This window comes from Benincasa hispida, chromosome 8 (genome assembly GCF_009727055.1).
Source record: "Benincasa hispida cultivar B227 chromosome 8, ASM972705v1, whole genome shotgun sequence".
NCBI lineage: Eukaryota > Viridiplantae > Streptophyta > Magnoliopsida > Cucurbitales > Cucurbitaceae > Benincasa > Benincasa hispida.
Window position 1 is genome coordinate 51,689,791 of NC_052356.1, and position 24,581 is coordinate 51,714,371.

Below are 24,581 nucleotides of genomic sequence, written 5' to 3' on the forward strand. Positions count from 1 at the left end.
AAGTCTCATTCTCAGTATTAGCTTAGTCGTAGTGTAGTTGTTTTTTGAGCTGTGTTTGTTGGTGCCAAAAAAGCAAAAGGGAAGAGAACACCGCCACCACCGCGATTCAAGGAGCGAGAAGCCGAGCTTGAGAGAGACACTTCATCCAATTCTTATACAAATCATTTGTACACAAGAAATTACCAAGAGGACAAAAGATTGTGTACTCTATGGCTTGACTCAGTTTTTTCATCTCATTTATCGCTTTCCTCATTCATTTTGATTAAGTATACTTTTGTAAAGATAATCTGATTTTTATAAATTTCATATATTTGATCTATCACACTTGCCATGTTTATTTCTTGTTTATGTGGATGCATCAATTCCGTTTCAAAACGCTTAAGACAACTAAAATTGGTAAAAGCATCTTTAGTTTAGACTATTCGAGAGAATAAATAAGCCAGTAATCAATTTAGAAACGCATAGTACATCTGGAGATAGAATTACTGGTGTTTTATTGCTCCTGTTTTTGACGCATACATCCTAAAGATAGGTTTGTTATGTTATTCACATTAAGAAGTGTCGAATATAGTCCTAACGCGTTAAACAAAGATAAACAAATCATCTTATTCATCACATTCTGAGTTCGTGTACATTCATCTTAGATCGACGCCATACACTGCATTAAAAATCCATTTCACGACGACCCATCATCTCTACTTAACCCTTTTTGTATCTTCTTGCACACACATAACACCTTAGTGTAAATAACAATTTCTTCATACATTTTAGGACACCCTACAACATTTACAACGCCAAGGTCCGCCGTTAGCTTAATCTGAATCCCTGAGTTCGACCCTGGACTTAACAGGAACTAATTGGATTTAACTTGGTGTCTGATTTAGGAAAACTTGAACGTCAATAGTAGAGGAGTGTCATGCGTTCTGTTGCACATCTTCTAATCACCAACGTCGTTACGAATACATAAACGCATCAAAGCATCAACGTATCATTCATACTTAGAACTTATTTCAAATCATTTTATACGATACACTCCTAGCTGAATCACGATAGCAACGAACACCTCCTACATGGAAACTATAGATGAGGTAATATATAGGTTCAACCTAAAGGGTTTGAGGAAAAAGGTAAGGAAGACCCATATTGTCTCCTCAACTAAGTCAATATATGTCTAAACAACCTCCTAATGCTGGTACAAGATATGACTACATAGAGAGCATAGGTTTTCAAAGGAGTTCCTTATGATATTTTTCTTATATTCAACTCTACTACCTATAAACAAAGTCTACCTATTACTCTTATGTTGATGATATGCTACTAGCTGGAAAGTCTAAGAGGATTTAACTCATGTCAAAAAATCTTCTAAAGAGAGAATTTGACATGAAAGACTTGGGTCAATCTAGAAAAATCCTTGGGATGAATTCAAAGGGACAGAACAAACCTCAAATCCTCTAACCATAAGTCAACTAAGCTACTGTGAAAAGGTTATAAACAGATTCAATATGGAAAATGCAAAACCAGTCACTATTCTTATTGCTACACACTTTAACTTTCTTCTGAGAACTCAGCAAAGAGACAGGCAGAACATTTGACTCAAATGCAATCAATTCATACAATGCGAAGCATAGAGAGTCTAATGACTTAATGATTATCTACTAGACCAGACTTATCTACAGTACTAGTTTAGTCAGTAGATACATGTCAACCCTGAAAAAAGACATTGGGAAGCAACAAAATCGATTTTAAGATATCTTATTTGATTCTAAACAGTCAAAATAATATATCAAAAGTACTTATGAATCAAATTTAGGAACTATATGATATGTTGATTCAGATTTTGCAGGTGACCAAGACAAGAGGAGATCTCTAACAGGTATCTATTCTTACTCAACTTGTTGTGTTGGAAAGCTAATTTACAGTCATCACAGCATTGTCAACCACAGAAGTAGAGTATATGGCACTTCAGAAGCAATAAAGGAAGCAATGTGGTTAAAAATATGATGAAGGACTTTGATAATCAAACAGTAGTTAAAATCTACTATGATACCAAAGCCCATCATCCTTCCAAAAACCCTCAGTATCATTCAAGGACCAAACATATACATTAAGTATCACTTTGTCAGAGACGGAATAGAGAAAGGAAATCGAGGTGCTAACTTCATATCACTGAGAACGCAGCGACATGCTATCCAAACTAGTAAACTCAAGCTTGCTAGCGGTCTTGGTCAGATCGGGTTTCTGCTTCCTGAAAAAAGGTGAAACATGTTAAATCATGAAGGAGAAGAGGTTGCATGTTGAGCTTAAGGTGGAGATTTGAAAAATATAAGCTCATACATCAACATCAAGAAGTTGTTTCACATTCTTTAATCTTTACAGTTAGTTATTGTAACTACTTGTAAAAAAATAGTTAATATAACTCATCATTACAAATTTTATATATAACAACAAATACATAGCTTTCAAGAAAATCTGAACAAATCTGTAAAGAAAAGGGTCTGTGACTTGGCTTCTTAATAAAGCTCTCTCCTTCCCGTGCACGTAAGCTTTCATAGTTGAACCACGTACATCGTAGTGTATTTCTTCTTCTTCTCATCTTCATCGTCGTCTACAAGATTGTTCATCGTTTACCTCTTTCTTCATATCGTCTAGAAGAACAGAACGATTATCTACCTTCCTTCAAGCAATCGTCTACATGATTGCACGATCGTCTACCTTCCTTCAGGCAATCGTCTACACGATTGCACGTTCGTCTACCTTTCTTCGAGCAATCGTCTACACGATTGCATGATCGTCTACATCTTTTCTTCTGCCATCGTCTACCCGACTGCAAGCATCCTCATCGTTTACTCATAAACAATCGCACAGATTAAACAAAACACATTAGGTTAGAAGAAAGAAAAGAATATAGAAAGGCAGAGATCGAGAGAATCTAAAAGCTAGAGAGAGAAAGAAATTTTGTTTTGCATTAAACACCCATCAGAAATCAAAAGGATTTTTTCATTTTCCATCAGACAAAAATCAGTGGGATCATCCACGTGTTAGCCATCAGCTGGAAAATCATGGGCACTTCTCAACCAAGTTCTCTACCAACAAAGAAATTTGGGGCAAAGATCAGGGCCTCTTAAATTGGATCAAGGTAAAGGGCCTCTTTATTTTTCATCATTTGGGCTAAATAGTTTTTTCTTTTGTAGAAGCAAGCCCATCGAAGTGGAAGCAGGCCTAACATGAGGTTCAGTCTCAAGAGGACGAAGTTGAGTTGCCACTCTATGTTTTTACTATGATTGAGACTTCCACGAATAATTTTCTTTTCAAATAAGATTGGCGAAGGTGGTTTCGGTCCGATGTACAAACTACTTTTCCTTTCTACCATCTTTACATTGAAAATAATTTCAAGCCTATTCGGAAAGATTCTTCAAGGTGCTTAATAAATTGTAGGGAATGCTTCCATGTTGACAAGAAATTGAAGTGAAAAGACTGACTGGGGGTTCAAAAAATTGTAGGGCATGATTCTTCAGTATGGCTCGTATGTTTAGTGAAGACCTGTTGTTCTAACTAATGAGAGGGAAATGAGAAAAATGGGAAGTGTGTGAATATCATTCTAGAAAACACCATATAAATACATATCTTGAATTTAAAAATAGATTCCACAATATTAGCAACTAATCCCAGTAACTTCATAAGAATAGGAACTTAGACTTGACTACAACTAAAAGTAACTTTAACTATTTCCTAGAAACTAGGAATTGACTAGACCAACTCAAAAACTAATTCGCAATTTTGAGTTACTAATATTCTCCTCCTAACTCAAATACTGCAAACACCTAACTTGCTCCTAAGAGCTTGAAAACGACTTACACAAAACCCAGGTTCAGCAAGTGATCATCCATATTGTTGTACAATGCCCTAGGAGCTTGCTTAAACCCATAGAGAGCCTTTTTCAACAAATAAACCTTCTGCTCTTGTTCTGGTATGATGAATTCGTCTGGTTGCTCAACATAGATCTTTTCTTCTAACAATCCATTTAGGAATGCTGACTTCACATCTAGCTGATACATCTTCCATCCATGCTGGGCTAACACATGCAGTAGCAACCTGATTGTGTCCATTCTTGCAACTGGTGCAAAAGTTTCAGAAAAATAAATTCCCAGACTTGTGCATACTCTTTTTGATGAAAATGCCCCATCATTTACTTGACACTTGAAAGCTATCTGCTCATTCTCGAGTGGATCCAACAAGAAGCTCTTATGTTGCATTTTTGTTTTGAACAACTCATTCCCATTAGAATCAGAAATGAGGCACTTTCCTTCTTCAAACAACACTTTAAATCCCTTTTCTACTAATTGACCAACGCTTAACAAGTTTTTATCAATTTCAGGGACAAACAACATTTCAGTAATCAACTTGGTTCTAGCACAACTCTCTATTGACATTGTGCCCTTCCCATTTACTTCTAGATACTCACCGTTTCCTATCTTCACTCTTGACTTGAATGACTAGTCAAGGTCCTTGAACAACTCTTTGTCAGTTGTCATGTGATTGGTACATCTACTATCAACCAACCAACAATCACATTGAGTGATTGATGAGAAACAAGTAGCCATAAAGAGTTGATCTTCTTCTTGCTGTATTACAACATGTTCTCCTTCTTGCTGCTGAGTTTTTTCTTCCTTACAGAATTGTTCAATGTGCCCCAATAAATGACATCTTCTTCACAACTAGCCTTCTACAACATCTGAAATGTGGATGATTCTGCTTCCCATAGTGCTTGCATGTACTACCAGCATCCTTTGCAGCAGACTCTAAGCTACTGTTGCTATTTTCCTTCTTCTCTCTTCCACCTTCTCCCTACTGCACTCTAGCTTTCAATGCCCCCTTAATGCTTCCTTCTTGTCTCATCAACATCCTCTGCCTGTCTCTTATACACATCTAGATGTGTATAAGAGACAGCCCTACTACACTCTAACTTTCAATGCCCCCTTAATGCTTCCTTCTTGTCTCATCAACATCCTCTGCCTGTCTCTTATACACATCTAGATGTGTATAAGAGACAGCCTTAAAAATTGAGGGCTCTGATACCACTGTTGTTCTAACTAATGAGAGTGAAATGAGAAAAATGGGAAGTGTGTGAATTTCATTCTAGAAAACTCCATATAAATACATATCTTGAATCTAAAAATAGATTCCACAATGTTAGTAACTAATCCCACTAACTCCACAAGAATAGGAACTTAGACTTGACTATAACTAAAAATAACTTCAACTATTTCCTAAAAACTAGGAATTGACTAGACCAACTAAAAAACTAATTTGCAGTTTTGAGTTACTATCAAGACCAAACTATGACACAAACCAAAAGATTTGTTGGGACCTAGTAACTGTACTTTCTTGCTTTATTTTTCTTTTTACATGCTTTTGCTGGATTTCATTTTTATTAACTTTGTGATGAATTTTTTTAATACTTTAAATATTATATATGTGGAGGTTGTATGTCTCGTGAGTATGCAATCGATGGATATTTTACAATGAAATTAGATATCTTCAGTTTTGTAGTTATTCTTTTAGAAATAGTTAGTGGTAAGAAGAATAGAGGTTTCTTCCCTCCTGACTATCAACTAAAACTTCTTGGACATGTGAGTATATTAAACTTGTTGGCTGACCAAATCTACTAATATACCTGTCATCAATTCCTCAGAGCGAAACTTGTCAATTATGGAAACTAACTCCAAGTTTTTGAATCTTTAGGCATGGAAACTTTGGAATGAAGGAAATGCTTTCGAATTAATGGATGAAACATTCAAAGGTGAATTCCAAAACTTTGAAGCCCTGCAATGCATTCAAGTAGGCCTTTTGTGCATTCAAGAGAATCCTGATGAAAGGCCAGCTATGTGGTCAGTAATTTCAATGTTAGAGAGTGAAAATACATTATTACCTCTTCCTCAACGATCTGGATTTTACACAGATAGAATGGTTTCTAAGACCCATAAATTACCAGTTGAAACCTCTTGTTCCAATGAAGTGACCATTACACTGCTGCATGGTCGTTAGTAATTAATTGACAAAAGAGTACTGAATTTCCCTTTCACTGGATTGCTTGACTGCCACATAGACACCTTCTTAACGGTTGAAGACACCTTCCGACTGAAGACATTTTACCTTCCGATTGAAGACATTTTTAACTTCCTTTTTTTCATTCTTTAGGCCAAAGAGTGGCTTCTGTTGTGAATTTGATGGTAATTTGAGTCATGTTTTTGTTCTCCTTCTCCATTTATATATGCAATTGTCAATATTTAGAATTTTAGAACTAGTTTATTTCCATTTTGTATCAGAAAAATAAAACAACAAAATTTCATATCCAGATGAATTTGGCTAAATCAAATATCTGTTGTTGGTTCATTGGCATGGTCAAGTAATATGTTCATTGCCTCTTACCTTATCATGATGACATTTCCCTCTTTTATTTCTTACGATGTTTAGGCTACTTTATAAGATCAAAGTTGCATAAATAAATTCATCAATTTGAAGACTCTTATGTTGTTCTTTTGTACCAATCAATTTTTTGGAGTTAGTCAATTTTCATTCAACTGGCCCCAAAAATTCAATATGATCCTTGCTTGACAAAAATATAAATGGGTCTACCAGATGGATAAACCAAAATTTGGGGAAAAAGTAAAATATGTGCTATTTTTTAAATTGAGATTTTCTGACCTTTTACTTACGTTATATTCAGGTGAACTTACTAAAGCGAAACCTCGTGCACATAGATCGGGCCTCTTGCTCTCACTCTCTTAGTCTCCTCTCTCTCACCCACTCTTTGATCTCCCACTCTCTTGTTCTCTCGGTCGGCGACCCCTTGTGTCTATAACAATCTTCGCTCTCTCGCTTTAACACCCCACACCTAGGATTCGGAATACAGATTCGGCACCTGATGGCCTGATATTCCTCTGCATCCCCTGTGACCTAACTAGGTCGTCTTTGTTTTGAATGCTTCTAAGAGTGATAGTTGTTCCCACAAACCAACACTGGTTGTAAGAAAGTCACCCAACATAGGATTGTTTCAAGCTAAACATACTTAACTTTGGAGAATTTAAGATCGAGCCATCAAAAAGAAAGGTGTACCTTGTTGGTATAGGTAGTAACTTTCAATTCTTTTAAGTCTCTCTTAACTCTACTTTCATGTCCTCAGAATCCCTCCATTGAGATGTGATTTTGGTTCATAAACTCGGGTAGTTACACTCGCTCTTCAATCTCATCTCGATTTCTTGCTTTCTAGCATCTCCATTTTTCTCCCTTATTCTCTTGCTTTCTAGCGACTCACACATCTGATGCTTCAATCCAAATTGGGCAACCCTCGTGAAACAAAATGGAGAAAAGGAAATTGGGATGAGGAAGAGGGAAGAGCGAAAAGGGAAAAAATTAAGGGTAATTTTGTAAAATTTGAGAAATGATTATATAAGCAAAGAGGTAAAATTCTTAATTTAAAAAAGTAAAGCAAAAGTCATTTTAGCCTTTTTTTTTGTAAACACACATTAAAAAAACTAAAACCAAGTTCGAAAAATAAAAAGGCGAGGAGAACCAAGGCGACACAACAAAAAAATTCCTATCATCTTCTTCAGAGATGAAAGAAGAGAAATTTAAAAAAAAATCCTCAAAATTCCAAAAAGAAACTATTGCACGAGCAAGGTGGTGCGCCACCCGCTATTCGACGATCTCTGACACTAGACAAAGGACTTAACATGGGCAACTTTGGACAAGGGAAAGATCTCCTCCACTAATAAGTAAACCTCCAACAAATCACACTCCATTTGTACTAAGTTCAAGAATATAGTGCATTTTTAAATTAATGACAAAAATAGGATAGATGGGAAAGAATTTTAAAAATAGGTGAAATGGAAAGTATTGACAAAAATAGTGTAGTTTCTTAGGAAGGGAAATCGTGTTCCCCGTACACAAGGCTTTAATCCCAAGTCAGTACCACATCAAACACAGTCAGTGGACTAGTCAAAGCAATGTACTGTCGACCGGGTCCACGATTTTTTTCCTTTTTTTTGAATCAATTTAACTTTTTTTTTCTAATTTTTAACTAACAAATTCTTTCATTACTAAAACTTAATTAATATATTTATCTATAGTAAAAACTTAATTTTCTACACTCATATTAAGAAAAAAATGTGACTTCACTAAGTAATACATTCTACAAATAAATAAATAAATAAATAAAAATCTCAATGAATACTAAAAATATTTAAATTAGTTCTTTAATTTGAAAATAGAAATTTACATGAAATTTAAAGACGACCCCTGGCCCTTAACCCATATCGGACGTTAGTCTTCATGTGTCTCTAAAAATTAGCTTCACTCTATTTGTCGTTGTCATTCCTACGACGAATACGTCTCAGATCATCGTCAGCAACATGAGTCATCATGATTTAGTTGAATAATAGTTTCTATGTTTACAAATGTTGGTCCAGCACCATTGAACGCCAACTCTGGGTAAAGTTGTGTTGTATTGAAAATTATCATAGCTACTATACCTTCCATAAAATTATTCTGTACGATGAAAGAAAATTGGATATTAAACAAGTATAATATCATCATATTTGGGGAATATACCAATTTAAATCTCTTACTTATCGTGCAATAATAGTAAGTACCGTAAGATGTGATAAATTGTCTCGTGATTGAATCGCACCAGGAAAAGTAGTCATCTGATACAACTGGTCCATTTGTTATTTCTCCCTGTGCACAACGATCATGTCGTGCATGCCATTAAGATATATATTCCGCGTGAACTAATCTAACAAAAAAATAATAATTATACACTCAATTAATTTGACCAAATGTTTTAAATATTCATTTATATATACATTTGTTACCTGATTGTGCATCAGTCTGTCAAATATTTTTCGGTATACTAGCAACATATTTGCTGACTGTTCAGAGGCAGCTACTACACCATTCCATCTAAAATTATAAATAAAATAAAATTAATTTATATTCTTACATAAAATGATAACAGAATAAATATATAAATGAAATAATATCTGGCACTAAGTGGACGATGACCTGGGGCCTGTAACTGAACTTGTGATGCTATAATTTGAAATCTATCATAATCCCATACCTGTAGTAGTATCAGCGGCCCCGCTATTTCCAACGCTTGTGCATTGGTAGCCCAACAAAGTTCTCTATAAAGTCGTGCAAAACAGGCACCACTCCACGAGTACGTACTAGCATGCTTGGAATCAGACAATAGAGGGAGAAACATAAGATGTACTAGAGTGTTCGACTTATCAGCGAACAAAAATCCTCTTATAAGCTGCATAATGTATGCTCGTGCATACCTACGTATGCTGATGTCATTGACACCAGAAGGTAATTCTAGAAACTGGGATGGCAACCACCGGATACTCAATCTTAAGCCTTTAAGATCATTTGGTAGAGCGTCCAAAAGCTCGTCACAAACAGTTTTTCAATTATATTGTAATGAACCTATCAAAGGTTCTCTATCCACTCGTAATCCAAACTGAATGGCAACATCCTGCAACGTAATCGTACATTCCCCACAAGGTAGGTGAAATGTGTGGGTTCGTGGTCTCCAACGCTCAACTAAAGCAGTAATGAGGTGTCAATCAAGTTGGATAAATCCGATCTGTGCAACCCCAAGAAAACCAGCCTATTCAACATAGGGAATAATATGTTGATCAAATGGGATAGTATGTTGTACAGATGTGTTCCTTTTCCGACAACCCAAAACTACGGTAGAAGAACTATCCCATATCGATTGTGAACGATGGGTATTTTGTTGATATAGTTATACAGGATTAGAAGGATTGGGCTCCATTACCTAAGAAATTCAAATTACATTACATAATAAAGTCCATTATATAACAAAATCTATTTCCTAAGAATGAATTAGATAAAATAAATTCATTATATGAAAAATTCATTGCATAAAAAATACAATTACATTAAAAACAAAAGTACATAAAAAATACAAGTAGATAAAAAATACAATTACATAAATAATTCAATGGCCCGAAGAGGAAGCACCTAATGTAGGTTGTGGACAAGTACGCTTGTTTTGTCCTTTTCCCTTGCAAATTGTACATCAAACTTTTTGGCTTGCCTCTCTCCAATCCATTTGATTATGAATGCACGTACTTTTTGGCCAACCTTATTCTCTTAGTAAGTCCGCATTCGGACGAACTTCTGTAAATGATAATTCTAGCCAATAATCTGGGTGTTGTATGTTGGGATTCATGTCCTAATTCTCTCGGAGTCTCGTTTTTTTGTAAAGATACACATTGTTTGATGAATAAAATAATTATTATTTAATTTTGGCATTTACTCATATCCAATAAACAAAGCTCCTTGGTTATCTTATGTGAACTTAAGCATATATATGTGACATACAAGTGGATCATGCCTTAAGTGATAACCTAAATAAGTCTGTAGTATAAAGATTAAGGTGGATACCTGATCCTGGAGACACTACTGATACGACCCGCTTTGTAAAGGTTTGCAAGTGTTATAAACTACTATAGATGGTAGATCCTAACCATTCATGTAGAGACGTGCGAGCGGGGGTGTCTTATACAAGAATTTATATAAGACCCGGACCACGAGATGATTAGACTCTGTGTAATAACGCCGTTGATACTAGAGACTTACATCTCACCTAAACGACCATAGGTGACACGACCTCAATTCTGAGTGTTTTGGGAACTCTTTCCTTTGAGGGCAGTCATTTGATTAGTATGGGTAAGAGTGGCCAGATTGCCAACTCAACATGCCTACCCTTTTGGGGACTTATTTGATTTGAGAGCTGGAAACTCAATCCACAATATGGAATTCACTCCTTTCCCAAAGCAGGGATAAGTAGAGAGATTGCTCCTTTAAGGGCTGATTCCGAGGCCTGAACTTAGTGGCCATAGCTTCTCTTTGGAAGAGAGAACTCAGTCATAGTAGGACTATGACTTATGTTCATTAGAGGAATCAGTGGTAGTTAAGGAGTTAGATGTAACTACAGAAACATAACGGTTAATGGCCCAACTATACTTACGAGCGATATGTGAAGGGTTATCGCACTAATGATTGGTTAAGATGGACACATAATATATCTGTGGTAAGGAGAGTTCAGCTGTCGGTCTTTAGTGGAGTGTCTAGCAGTTAACGGATGGTGGATCTCTTGACTAAAGAGTTTAGTCAGTTATTCACGTACTGTTGGAGCTTCGAGCTACAGGTCCATAAGGTTCCCTTAGTAGCTCAATGGATTCAGTTGAGGATCATTTCTTGGTGTTGATTTGAAATATTCAAATTGACTGGATTCAGTTGAGGATCAATTCTTGGTGTTGATTTGAAATGTTCAAATTGACAAGAGGTAATTCGATTATATATGATATGATCGGCATGGTGTATGAGATACATCTAATGGAGGATTGATGTAAATGAGATTTACCTCAAGTACCATGGAATAGAAAAAAAACTATGGTTTATATGCTTCGTGAGATGAAATATTAAAACTATAGGTTATAAATATAGTAGGATAAGTTGGTTATCATTTATATTTATAATAATATTAATTATTGGATAATTAAGTCTTTTTCTCTAATAACCAATTGAGTGGGAGGTTATTAGTGGTTCATGGTAACCGTGAGATAAAAGAAAAATTGTTTTCCTAATTTTAGTAATTTTTGAAAAAGTGATTTTGAGATTTTCTCTCTTGGAAAAAGAATCTCACGAAAGCTGTCAAGTAAATGAGATTTACTACGCGATAGCTTGACCAAGGTAAATGATCATGTAGTGTTTGTAAGTGACAGACATGCTGCTAAGTGATGGGCTAAACGATCAGTTAGCTTTTGCTAGACAATCGCCTAGATTTTGCTAAACAATTGGGCATCGACCTATATGATAGGTTTCAGCCATCTCCCACTTGACCAATCGTATACATGATTGTTGTTCCTCTTTTGTCTGCCTCTAACCAAGTCCACACAGAGCCCACCCTCTGAATTCTCACATCGAGAATACCAAGGTACCCTTCTTGGTGGTGTCTTACTCAACTTGACGCCATCGAGGTTCTGTGGAGGCTGTTCGTGTTGTTGAGGTGATCGCTGAGTTCGAGTGCAAAGTGTTCGTGCAGTACTGCGATCGTGTTGTTCGAGCGTTCGAGGTTGCTATGTTCGAGCGTTCGTGAGCAAGGAGCGTGGAGACGAGTCTACAAATGTTTGTAGCATTTTCCTTGTTCATTTGTAGTTTTCATGCTGTAATTTTTGTAATGAATGCATAACCATTTGTTTCGTTTTACGACTGTAATTTGTAATGTTCATACATGATTGTAATTTGGAATGATCTATTTCGCTGCTCAGGGGAATCCTTGTGTTCGATTTCCTACATTGTATTGGATGGAAGCGACCTTCATAACATCGCTTGAAATGACACAATTTGTAGCATTCATCAATAAGAGGTATGTATGTAAAACGCATGTAATTACAAACTACAATTATATGAGAGCATGAAATCTTGAATGACTGCCACTTATTATAAGAACAAGTTCCTTCTTTCAAGCTTAAAACTTGTGTGTATTGTTCTTTATAGGGAGAAATCATACTTATGCCAATTTGTACTTCAAAAGTTTGAGTTTTCCTGTTAATAGATGTCAATGTGTATGTAGATGCTCGTTTTTCCCACCTCTTAAGCTTTTTCATGGCATATTCTTTATACATGTCCCCACGGTCGAGTTCTTCACTAATAGAATGTTAGCCTAACAAAATTAAAGAAGTAATTGGTAACATTCTAGCACCTTTGAAAACACCATTCATATATTCAGCTACATTGCTTTTCATCCAGCCATAGAGGTACCCATTGTCATGTGATTGGGTCCATTTTTTTAAGTCAATACTAGAAAAATATTCAAGACATTTAGGGTTCAATTGTTTCAACTTTTTCATGCACCGAATGAATTTGCGCCTTTGGTGTTGATTTCCTGCCTTAAACACCAAATCTTTTAGTTGCTTTGATTTATATTTCGTATTGAAATTACTAGCAATATGGTGAGGACAATATCGATGGTATGCTCTAGGTTCATTCCAACCAATTTCATCATTATTAATTGCATCAAGATTGCCCTTATGTTTATCAAAAATCAAGCAAATATCATCTCTTTGGGTAACATATTCACACAATGCACACAAAAATCGTGACCAACTGGACGAATTTTCACTTTCTACAATAGCAAAAGCGGGGAAATATATGCCCGTTTGCATCAATAGATAAGACGGTCAATAATTTTCCCTTATACTTTCCATAGAGATGAGTTCCATCGATTTGGATTAATGGTCTACAATTTTTGAACCCTTCTTTTACAGGACCAAAGGACCAGAAAACTTGACAAAAAATAGTCGTATCTGGCACATCAGATGGAAGGAAATACCCATCCGATCATGTTCCTGGATTGTAATGAACAAGAGCACTCAACCAATACGGAAGCTCTGAATATGATTTTTCCTAATCACCAAACACAAAAATCAATGTTTTTCTATTAGCTTGTCACACCCGTCTATAATTAACATTATAGCCATATTGTTTTTAATTGCTTATTGGAGTAGAGCCACATGTACCTAGGATCAACTCTAACCAAATTTTGGATTCCGATATTCATAAAATTTGAATCAAGCTATGAATGATCCTATGTCAATTCTAAATACAAACATGAGCGTTCCCCTTCAAGTTTGATGATTTCTAACATCTCATGAGTTTTATGCCAACATGCTCGTAACCTCCAATCACAACCATCATTCCACTGTTTGCATCTCACATACTAAATATCTTGATTTGATTCCACTACAATAATCTCATAGTGTTCTGTCACGCAATATTTTTTTTTTACAGCAAGTTGTAAATCTTTTTTAGTATTAAATAACATTTCTTTATTAAACTATAATTATCTACACATATACTTCTTTCCTCCAAAGTTAACCATTGTTCACATGTTAAATTAGTAATTTCTCAATCTATTTGGGTGAACATATCTCACAATACCAACCCAAGATCATGTTCTTCAGTTCTATGATTTCCTAATAATTCATCAAGTTCTACATCAATATCAATATCTCCATCATTTCCAAGTTCAAGAATGACCAAATCTTCAGGACGCATCGACATATTTATTCAAATTTTTTAAAATATTATAGTTGATAAAAAATATGTTAATACGAAAAAAAAATTGTTTCTTCTTTTTTTAGAAATCCAAATATTTTCTTAAATCAACCCAACAAAATCACCCAAAAAATAGCCCAACGAAATCAGTCCAACAAAATTATACATTACAAAAATTCAACAGTCCAATTAAAAAAAAATAATCAAAATTTAAGATCTATAAAGTATACATTTAAATCAACCCAAATAAAAACAAAAAAAAAAAAATTATATTTAATACTAAAGAAGTTGAAAGTTGGAGACGGCAACCCAAAATCTATAATGAAACAATGCAAAATCTATAATACAAAAAAATATATTTAATATTTAATACTAAATTCAACGACCCAAAATCTATAATGAAAAAATCTTTATTTTTTATAAACAAATTCATACATTAGAAAAAAGTAAAGAAAAATTTTATCTAAGGCAGACGACGACAAAGATTGTAGATGGCAAGTAGTAGATTGGCTCATGGCGGTAGCAACAACAAGATTGGAGACAGCAGACGGCGGTGGAGTTGGCGACCAGTGGTAGTGAAGAGGAAGAAAGGGAGAAAGGTTTCAGATCGGAGGAAGAGGAAGTGGTAATTTAAGGGACCACTATGTACACGACTTAGGGTAATCGTGGACGGCCGATCAATGCTGCATGCTTGTCCATGTGGCAATCTACGCATACTAGGTCACAGGTAGTTGTGTACCGGGTACACGATTAAAATACCTATTTTTGTAAATAATTTTCACTCAACTCTATTTTTGTTAATAATTATTAAAATAACATTATTTTTTTGAAAAAAATTCCTCCATTTGATTATTACAATTTATCAATTCAGTATAATCAGATTCAACAATCTTAGAGGGAAAGTAAGCATCCCTCACCTTATCCCAGAGTACCGACAAACCCATGGGAGAACTAATTTACGGGTACAAGGTTTCAGCTTTTCTCAATAATAAGAACTAAAATTAAGCTTGTTTAGGTTAAAGTAACATTTTTAATAACTTCAACAACATGCAATCATTTCAAAACTAAATCCAAACCTCAGATGCCAAGTTGTATTATTAACTTCAAAATTAGAGATTTGATTGGATCACCTAACTTGTCCCAAAAAAAATTGTATTCTCTCCCAATAATTATTGAAAGTACAATTCAAAGGAGAACATAGACTTATCTTCTTCACATCGAGATGTCAATGAAAAAAAATTAAATTAATTAATTAAAAATAAAATAAAAATTTCTTCCCGTCGTTGTTCAGTACTTCACACGAAATGAATTTCGTTTTAAGCAGATTTTAGTTTCATGAAAGACAGAGTGACAATGATAGTATATTATATATATTTGTCATTCAAACTAGCCCAAAGAGCTAGATGCTATATCATAATCCCTTCTGATAAAAATATAAATTCACAGTTGAATATTTTCTCAACATGCCCATGGATTGGTATTAAGGTCAAAATGACAATTTAGCTGCTTGAACGTGCTACAGAAGATCCACAAGCTTACTTTTGAATTGAAGGAAGCCATGGGAAAATTGATCTGCTGGTATAAGCTTCAGGCTTTCCTTTTTTTCTGGGCGATCATTGCTCTGTTTCCCAAAATATCATCAGCAATCGATAGTATAAAAGCAGGGGAATCCATCAATGGTAGTACCCTTATATTAGTTTCAGCTCAACAGAAGTTTGTGTTGGGAATCTTCACTCCTCAAGGCTCCAAATTTCAGTACTTAGGAATATGGTTCAAAGACATCTCACAGATTGTCGTATGGGTCGCAAACAGAGACAACCCACTTGTAAATTCCTCTGCCAAATTAACAGTCAATGAAAAAGGAAGCATTATTCTTCTGAATGAAACAGGTGGAGTTTTATGGTCTTCCCCTTCTCCTGCAGGCTTTGTTAAAGAATCATTGGCTCAGCTACTAGATACAGGTAATTTGGTTTTAATAGATTCAGGTTCTGGAAATTATATGTGGCAGAGTTTCGATTATCCCTCTGATACTCTGTTACCGGGGATGAAACTGGGTTGGGACTCGAAAACCGGCCTGAACCGAACGTTAAGATCATGGAGAAACCAAAGCGATCCGTCGTCTGGGGACTTCACTTACGGCATTCAATTTGATGGGCTTCCCCAATTAATACTTCGCAAAGGGCCCGTCATAAAGTACCGAAGCGGCCCATGGTACAATGGTAGGTTTAGTGGTAGTGATCCACTCGGAGATACCGCAGTTTATTCTACAAAGTTCCAATATAGCGCCGACGAAGTGACTTATTCATACGAAGCTAGAAGCAGTGTCATTATACGATTTCAACTCAACTCAACCGGGACGTTGCAGATACTTTATTGGGACGAGCGTAAAAGAAATTGGCATCCTGTGTATGCATTGCCAGAAAACCGTTGTGACGAGTATGGACTCTGTGGGAATTTTGGTGTTTGTAAATCCCTCTTAGAAAAATGCAATTGTCTAGATGGGTTTGTACCCAAATCACCCGAAGCTTGGGCAAATCTTACGTGGTCAGATGGTTGCGTTAGAAGGGACAATCAGTACTGCGGAAATGGAGAAGGGTTTAGAGTATTCAGCAGTGTGAAATTGCCAGATTCTTCAGGGTATTTGGTGAATGTTAATACAAGCATTGATGACTGCATGGTGGTGTGCTTGAACAACTGCTCTTGCTTGGCCTATGGAATAATGGAACTTTCCATAGGCGGCTATGGCTGCGTCACTTGGTTTCAGAAATTGATGGATGTTAGAATCGTTCCTGAGAATGGACAGGATCTCTATGTAAGAGTGGCGGCTTCTGAATTAGGTATCAAATTTCAAACCCCTTCTATTCTAGCATCTATTCTTCAACCTCTTCTAAATGTGTATGTAAAGAAAAGAATATAACAATGATGCTTCATTTATTGTAGTCTCGGATGACTCTAGCAATAGGAAGCTTATAGTCGGGCTCACTGTGTCTGTGGCTTCACTGATAGGCTTCTTGGTTTTAGCGGTTCGCTTTATCCTGCGGCGTAGAAGGGATGTTGAAGGTAAACATTCCTTCTACTTTAGTATATAAATGATTAATCTGTCAATTGCTGATATACAAAATTTTGTGATGAGATGACTACAGCTGAGATTCAATCTCAAGAAAATGAAGTTGAGATGCCACTCTATGATTTTACTGAGATTGAGGTTGCCACAAACAATTTCTCTTTTCATAATAAGATAGGTGAAGGTGGTTTTGGTCCTGTATACAAGGTATTGTTTCCTACTACACATCTTTGTATTAATCTTTCCCTTTGCTAGTGTTTTTCATTCGCTTTACAAACTGTCTTTTGAATATGTCCTACAAGTCTTTATTTGAGATCATGTTCATATAAGTAGTTTAACTTTATGCCTATATACATTTCAGGGAATTCTTCCAAATGGACAAGAAATTGCAGTAAAAAAGCTGGCAGAGGGTTCAAGCCAAGGGCAAAGGGAGTTCAAAAATGAGGTCTTGTTGATCTCCAAACTTCAACATCGGAATCTCGTCAAGCTGCTTGGTTTCTGCATTCATCGAGAAGCAACATTGCTGGTTTATGAATATATGCCAAACAAAAGTCTAGACTACTTCCTCTTCGGTTGGTGCCTAACTTGTCCTTTTATTTATTTATTTTCTCTAAATTAACTATACTAATTAAGTTCGATTTTGATTATTGACAGATGATAAAAAGCGATCATTACTTAACTGGAAAAAAAGATTAGATATCATAATTGGAATAGCTCGAGGGCTTCTTTATCTCCATAGAGATTCAAGACTTATAATTATACATAGGGATCTCAAGGTGAGTAATATACTACTTGATAATAACATGAATCCAAAAATTTCAGACTTTGGTTTAGCACGCACATTCGCCGAAGACCAAACTATCACTAAAACCAAAAGAGTTGTTGGGACCTAGTAAGTTTACTTGTTGCTGTCTTTGTCTCACATGTTTTTGTAGGAATTTATTTTTGGTTTGTTGTGATGCTCTTATTAATACACTAGTTCTTGTCAATGTAGTGGTTATATGTCTCCTGAATATGCAATCGACGGGTACTTTTCAACGAAGTCTGATATCTTTAGTTTTGGAGTTATTCTTTTAGAAATTGTTAGTGGTAAGAAGAATAGAGGCTTCTTCCATCAAGATCATCACTTAAATCTTCTTGGACATGTGAGTATTGTTGACTTTGTTGCAGACAAAACCTACTAACCAAAACCTCAAATGGAAATATTTGTTGAAGCATGGAAACTAACTCCAAGTTGTGTTGAATCCTTTAGGCATGGACGCTCTGGAATGAAGGAAATGCTTTAAAATTAATGGATGAAACGTTGAAAGATGAATTCCAAAACTCCAAAGTTTTGCAATGCATTCAAGTAGGTCTTTTGTGCGTTCAAGAGAATCCAGATGAAAGACCAACTATGTGGTCAATACTTTCAATGTTAGAGAGTGAAAATATGTTATTACCTCATCCTAAACAACCTGGATTTTACACCGGGAGAAACGTTTGTAAGATCCATAAATTACCAATTGAAATCCCCACCTCCAATAAAGTAACCATTACACTATCACAAGGTCGTTAACAGTGCCTTTCAATACATTATCCGAGAGGGTCAATAGACACATTCTTAACAATTGAACAAGAGTTTGTAACTTTCCCCTTTCTCTATTTGATATGGGTAATATCATTTTCTTTAATTCAACAATTTGGAATGTAAGTATTAAACTATCTGACTTTGAAAATAATAATCCATTTAATTAGTTTTTGATTGGTCACCTTGTGTTGAAATTTCTAAATTGGTTACAACCTCTCAATTTATGGTTTTAACCTTAAAAACTTCTAATTTTAGCATTCAACCTACACATTCAAGATGATATTGAATAACTTCATACTTGGACATTCCATTTTAATGATCTAGATATCATTTAACTCAATTTGCGCCTAACCTATTCAAAGTTAACAATTATGGAAACTTTCAAAATGCAAAATTTCATCTAATTTATATCAAGGAAGCAATTTTTTAATCACAATTTTGGGTATAAAATATGTTGGTGTACTATTCTTGTTAATAATATACTAATCTCAATTAACAAAATTTTATATCATCGTATTAGTTGAAATCTAACTTGATTCGACCAATTCTCATTTTAGCCAATTCTACACAAATATTAATAACTTAAAGAAGTGAGTCTACTTAATTTGAGTTTGACATTTTTTTTTTAACAATAATTGGAGTTTGACTTGTTTCATTCTTCATCATGTTCTTTTCCTAAAGATGATAGACAAATGGATTTAATTATAGGCATCAAAGAACAAGTCATAATTTCTTTGATATCCAGATTAATTTGTAGATAATATTTTGCTAATGAGTGTATTGTATTGTATGTGTTAGAAGTTACATATGAGCGAGATGCTTATATATCTTATAAAAGAATAATTTGATGATGAATCAACATTTTGTTAATAAGTTTTTGACGAATTTTTGTATAGAATGATTCAATTGGGGATTTATAATAAAAATAAATTATGAATATTTTTATGTTATGTTCTTATATGCAAGCATTCAACTCTCTAAAGTTGGGCCTCCAACCGAATAAAAAACAATATTGAATTTAAACGAAAGACATCATATTCTAGAATGAGTAGTATTTTGGTGTATGTGGAAGTTATATTTGTGAATCCTACTCTAATCAAATAATTATTTTTTTTTTATTAAAAAGAAGTAAGAAGTGACGAACTATAATTGAAAATCGAGTGAAATATAAAAGATGAATTACGTTACAATGAAACTAAATATTTTTGGTAGCAAGCTTATTAAATTTTAGAACATTTTCTTTAAGAAAAACAATGATTAGGTACACAATAACCTCTTGCTCCATTTTTCTTTAGATAAAAAGAAATAAATAAAATAAAAATTATAAAAATATTTTTTTAAAAAAAATTATTGGACAAGTATCTCAACTGGACTGCAGTCCAAGCAGCAACTAAGTTTTTTGAAAAATAAAGCTGCCTATTCACACGTAGAAATTCATACTCAGTTAAATATAATTGTTTAAAGGTGGGTGACTTTGCAAGAAAGCTAAAGTTCAAATTATTTAAACAAACAAGCCATTTCTGAAAGTAAACAAAATTATCATACATTAAAAAAAGAAAAGAAAAAAAAAAAAAACATTCCAGCAAATTCTATATCTTTCTTTGCATTTGGATTGCTGTTGAGTTCCCACAATATTAATTTTCCTTTAAGAAAACCTTGTTCCATAGTAAACGGAGTGATAATGGCGCTACAGTAAGTATTTATACATTTTCGTTCAATATTGCTTCCAAAGATTTGGTATGATCCTCGCTGATGAAAATATAAATTCAAAGTTCAGTGTTTCCAAAAAGTACATGGATTGATATTCAACTCAAAATGACAAATCACTTGCTTTGATTTGAGAGAAGCCATGGGAGAACTGATTTGCAGGTGCAAGCTTTCGGCTTTTCTAATTTTTTGGACAACGATAGCTCTGTTTCCAAGAAAATCATTAGCAATCGATAGCATAAAAGCAGGGGAATTCATTAACGGCAGCACCCAGATATTAGTTTCAGCTCAACAGAACTTTGTATTGGGAATCTTCAATCCCCAAGGCTCCAAATTTCAATATTTGGGAATATGGTACAAACAAATCCCACAGACTGTCGTGTGGGTTGCAAACAGAGACAACCCACTTGTAAATTCCTCTGCCAAATTAACAGTCAACGGAGAAGGAAACATCATTCTTCTCAACGAAACAGGTGGAGTTTTATGGACTTCCCCTTCTCCAGGATCAGTGAAACAACCCGTCGCTCAGCTGCTAAACACAGGTAATTTGGTTTTAACCGAATCTGGGTCTGAGAATTATCTGTGGCAGAGCTTTGATTGCCCTTCTGATACTCTGTTGCCGGGAATGAAACTGGGTTCAGACTCCAAAACCGGTCTGAACCGAAAGTTAACGTCTTGGAAAAGCTCAAACGATCCGTCGTCTGGGGCTTTCACTTATAGTATTGAAACGGATGGGCTCCCCCAATTTGTAATTCGCGAAGGACCCATCATAACTTTTCGAGGCGGCCCATGGTACGGTAATAGATTTAGTGGAAGTGGGGCATTGAGAGATACCCCAGTTTATTCCCCAAAGTTCGATTATAATGCTACCGAAGCCGTCTTTTCATTTGTTCCTGCGGATAGTCTCTCTGTAAGACTGGTATTGAACGCGGCTGGGTTAGTTCAACAGTTTTATTGGGTCGATGATGGAAAATATTGGAACCCTTTGTATACAATGCCAGGAGATCGCTGCGATGTCTATGGACTTTGTGGAGATTTTGGTGTTTGTACATTTTCCCTCACAGCTGAATGTGATTGTATGGTTGGGTTTCAACCCAAATCGCCTAATGATTGGGAAAGGTTTAGATGGTCTGATGGGTGTGTTAGAAGGGACAATCGAACCTGTGGAAATGGAGAGGGATTTAAAAGAATCAGTAGTGTGAAATTGCCAGATTCTTCAGGGTATTTGGTGAATGTCAATACAAGCATTGATGATTGTAAGGCGGCGTGCTTAAACAACTGCTCATGCTTGGCTTATGGAATAATGGAGCTTCCAACAGGCGGCTATGGCTGCGTTACCTGGTTTCATAAGTTGGTGGATGTTAAATTTGTTCTTGAAAATGGACAAGATCTCTTTGTGAGAGTGGCGGCTTCAGAACTTGGTGGTAATTTTGGTTTTTTTGCCCTTGTGATTGTATGTTGTAAAGATGAGTATAATTTATAACAATGCTATGCTTTATCTGCTGTAGACTCAACCAAGAAGAAGCTTTTGGTAGCAATTTGTGTGTCTGTGGCTTCATTTCTAGGCTTCTTGGCTTTTGTCATTTGCTTTATCCTTGGGCGTAGAAGGAGACTTAGAGGCAAGCATTTCCTCCATTGCTTCATTAATCTGTTAATTTTTCATGGCTCATATATATTCATTTTTGTTTCTTGTCCCCAAATTTTGTAAACCAGGTAATGTGATATCTCCTGATATCACTGAAGGTCATATTCAATCTCAAGAAAACGAAGTGGAAATGCCAATCTTTGATTTTACTACGATCGAGATTGCGACAAATGGTTTCTCTTTTTCGAATAAGATAGGGGAAGGTGGTTTTGGTCCTGTATACAAGGTAGTGTTCCTTACTGACATCTTTGTATTGAAACTCATTTCATTGTCTTTTGGATGCGTTGAACTTTCCCTTTACAATATGCTAGTATTTTTCATCTAATTTACAATCTCTGACTTTTGTTTTCAGAGGAGTCTTCATTTTTGTAGATTTAGTTAACTTACTAACATTATATACATTGCAGGGAAAGCTTTCTTGTGGACAAGAGATTGCAGTAAAGAGACTGGCAGAGGGCTCTGGCCAAGGGCAAATTGAGTTCAAAAATGAGGTTTTGTTGATTTCACAACTTCAGCATCGAAATCTTGTGAAGCTTCTTGGTTTCTGCATTCACCAAGAAGAAACATTGCTGGTTTATGAATATATGCAAAACAAAAGTTTAGATTCCTTCCTCTTCGGTTGGTGCCAAACTTGTTTCTCTCACTTTATGCTCACTTTTGTTGAACAGATGTTAATTCTATATTTCTTTTTCATTTTTTCTTCTCAATCTACCATCTAATTTGAGTTGTACTACCATTTTTGATACAGATAATAAGATGCGATCTTTACTCAATTGGCAAAAGAGAATGGACATCATAATTGGGATAGCTCGAGGACTTCTTTACCTTCATAGAGATTCAAGACTGAGAATAATACATAGGGATCTCAAAGTAAGTAATATATTACTAGATAATGAAATGACTCCAAAAATTTCAGACTTTGGTATGGCACGGATGTTTGGGGAAGGTCAAACTATGACCCAAACCAAAAGAGTTGTTGGGACCTAGTAAGTACTAAGTATATCTCTCTCTCATAGTCTTTGTTGATTCCATCATCATGGATAATCTAAATGACATCAATGCAGTGGTTATATGTCTCCAGAATATGCACTCGACGGATGTTTTTCATTGAAATCAGATGTATTTAGCTTTGGGGTAATTCTATTGGAAATAGTTAGTGGTAAGAAGAATAGAGGTTTCTTTCATACCGATCATCAACTAAATCTTCTCGGACATGTAAGTAGTAATGACATTGTTGTAAATGAAACCTTCTAAGATATGTTAACAATACTTTAATCCAAAACACTTCTCAAGCATGGAAACTAACTCCAAGTTGTGAAATCTTCAGGCATGGAAGCTTTGGGATGAAGAAAATGCTTTGGAGTTAATGGATGGATCATTGGAAGATGAATTCGAACCTTCTCAAGCCCTACGATGCATTCAAGTAGGACTTTTGTGTGTTCAACAGAATCCTGACGAAAGGCCAACTATGTGGTCAGTACTTTCAATGTTGGAGAGTGAAAATGTGTTCCTATCTCATCCTAAACAACCTGGATTTTACATGGAAAGAATGTTTTCTAAGACCGATAAAATATCAGCTGAAACCTCCACTTCCAATGAAGTTACAGTTACATCGCTACGTGGTCGTTAGTAAATATTAACAGGGAATAAGGGCACTTTGTAATTAGTACTTTTTCCTTTGATTGCTTTGTGCCATACATATTCTTGACGATACAAGATGTGTGCAACTTGGCTTTTTTCATTCAGAGGCCAAAAAGTGGCTTCTGCTATCAATTTGATGGTTCTGCTGGTCAAATTATCATTATATATCATTGGAAACGATTCAATTCTATAATTGTTTTGGATATTGGCACATTAGCCATAACTTGTTTCTTACATGTTCTTTGTGGAACTGTCCAACTAAAGAGATATAGACTATTATAAAAAAAAAAAATGTATCCACTTCAATTGTGCCTTTTCAAATGTATTGAAACTTGGCCATTTCACTACTGTACCATAGGCTTATTGTCAAACAACCAAGATTATTCTGGAACGTAATCGCTTAAAAAAAAGTACAGTAATCAAGTGGGTCATTAACTTATAAGATTAATTGGAATCAATATTAGTCCTTCAAATTTCATAATAGTAACAATTTCAATTCAGTCACTTAAGTTTTAAGTTTGATTTTAAGTACAAGTAGTGAATGTACTTGCAGCAGATCTTTATCAACTCTGCAGTCTGCATTTGGTGCTTTTGTCTTTGGGGAAAGCAAACTTTTCTGTGAACCTTTGGGAAACAATCACTTGAAAGTGAAGGGTTATGACACAGTTGATAAACGCCTTCTAGGCACATTTGGGCGCATGTTAAGTGATAAGTATGATAGTGTTTAAAATTATGACAAATTTGCAAAACTTTTAAATTGTGGCAGATTTACTATTATATTATTTTGTCTTTAATTGTCAGTT

The 24,581-nt window shown here is 35.2% G+C and overlaps 1 protein-coding gene across 1 annotated transcript; it reads left to right on the forward strand.

Annotated features, from left to right (window-relative positions):
* The first annotated feature begins 15,557 nt into the window (after window positions 1-15,557).
* LOC120084118 lies at window positions 15,558-23,991 on the forward strand. The gene is made up of 14 exons (XM_039040018.1): window positions 15,558-16,991; window positions 17,095-17,214; window positions 17,298-17,425; window positions 17,580-17,790; window positions 17,873-18,110; window positions 18,213-18,363; window positions 18,471-18,765; window positions 20,606-21,916; window positions 22,001-22,111; window positions 22,206-22,363; window positions 22,545-22,755; window positions 22,886-23,123; window positions 23,202-23,352; window positions 23,465-23,991. Exons 1-14 carry the CDS (start codon window positions 15,713-15,715, stop codon window positions 23,765-23,767), a joined length of 4,905 nt encoding a protein of 1,634 aa, XP_038895946.1. The 5' UTR covers window positions 15,558-15,712; the 3' UTR covers window positions 23,768-23,991.
* The last annotated feature ends 590 nt before the right edge of the window (window positions 23,992-24,581 follow it).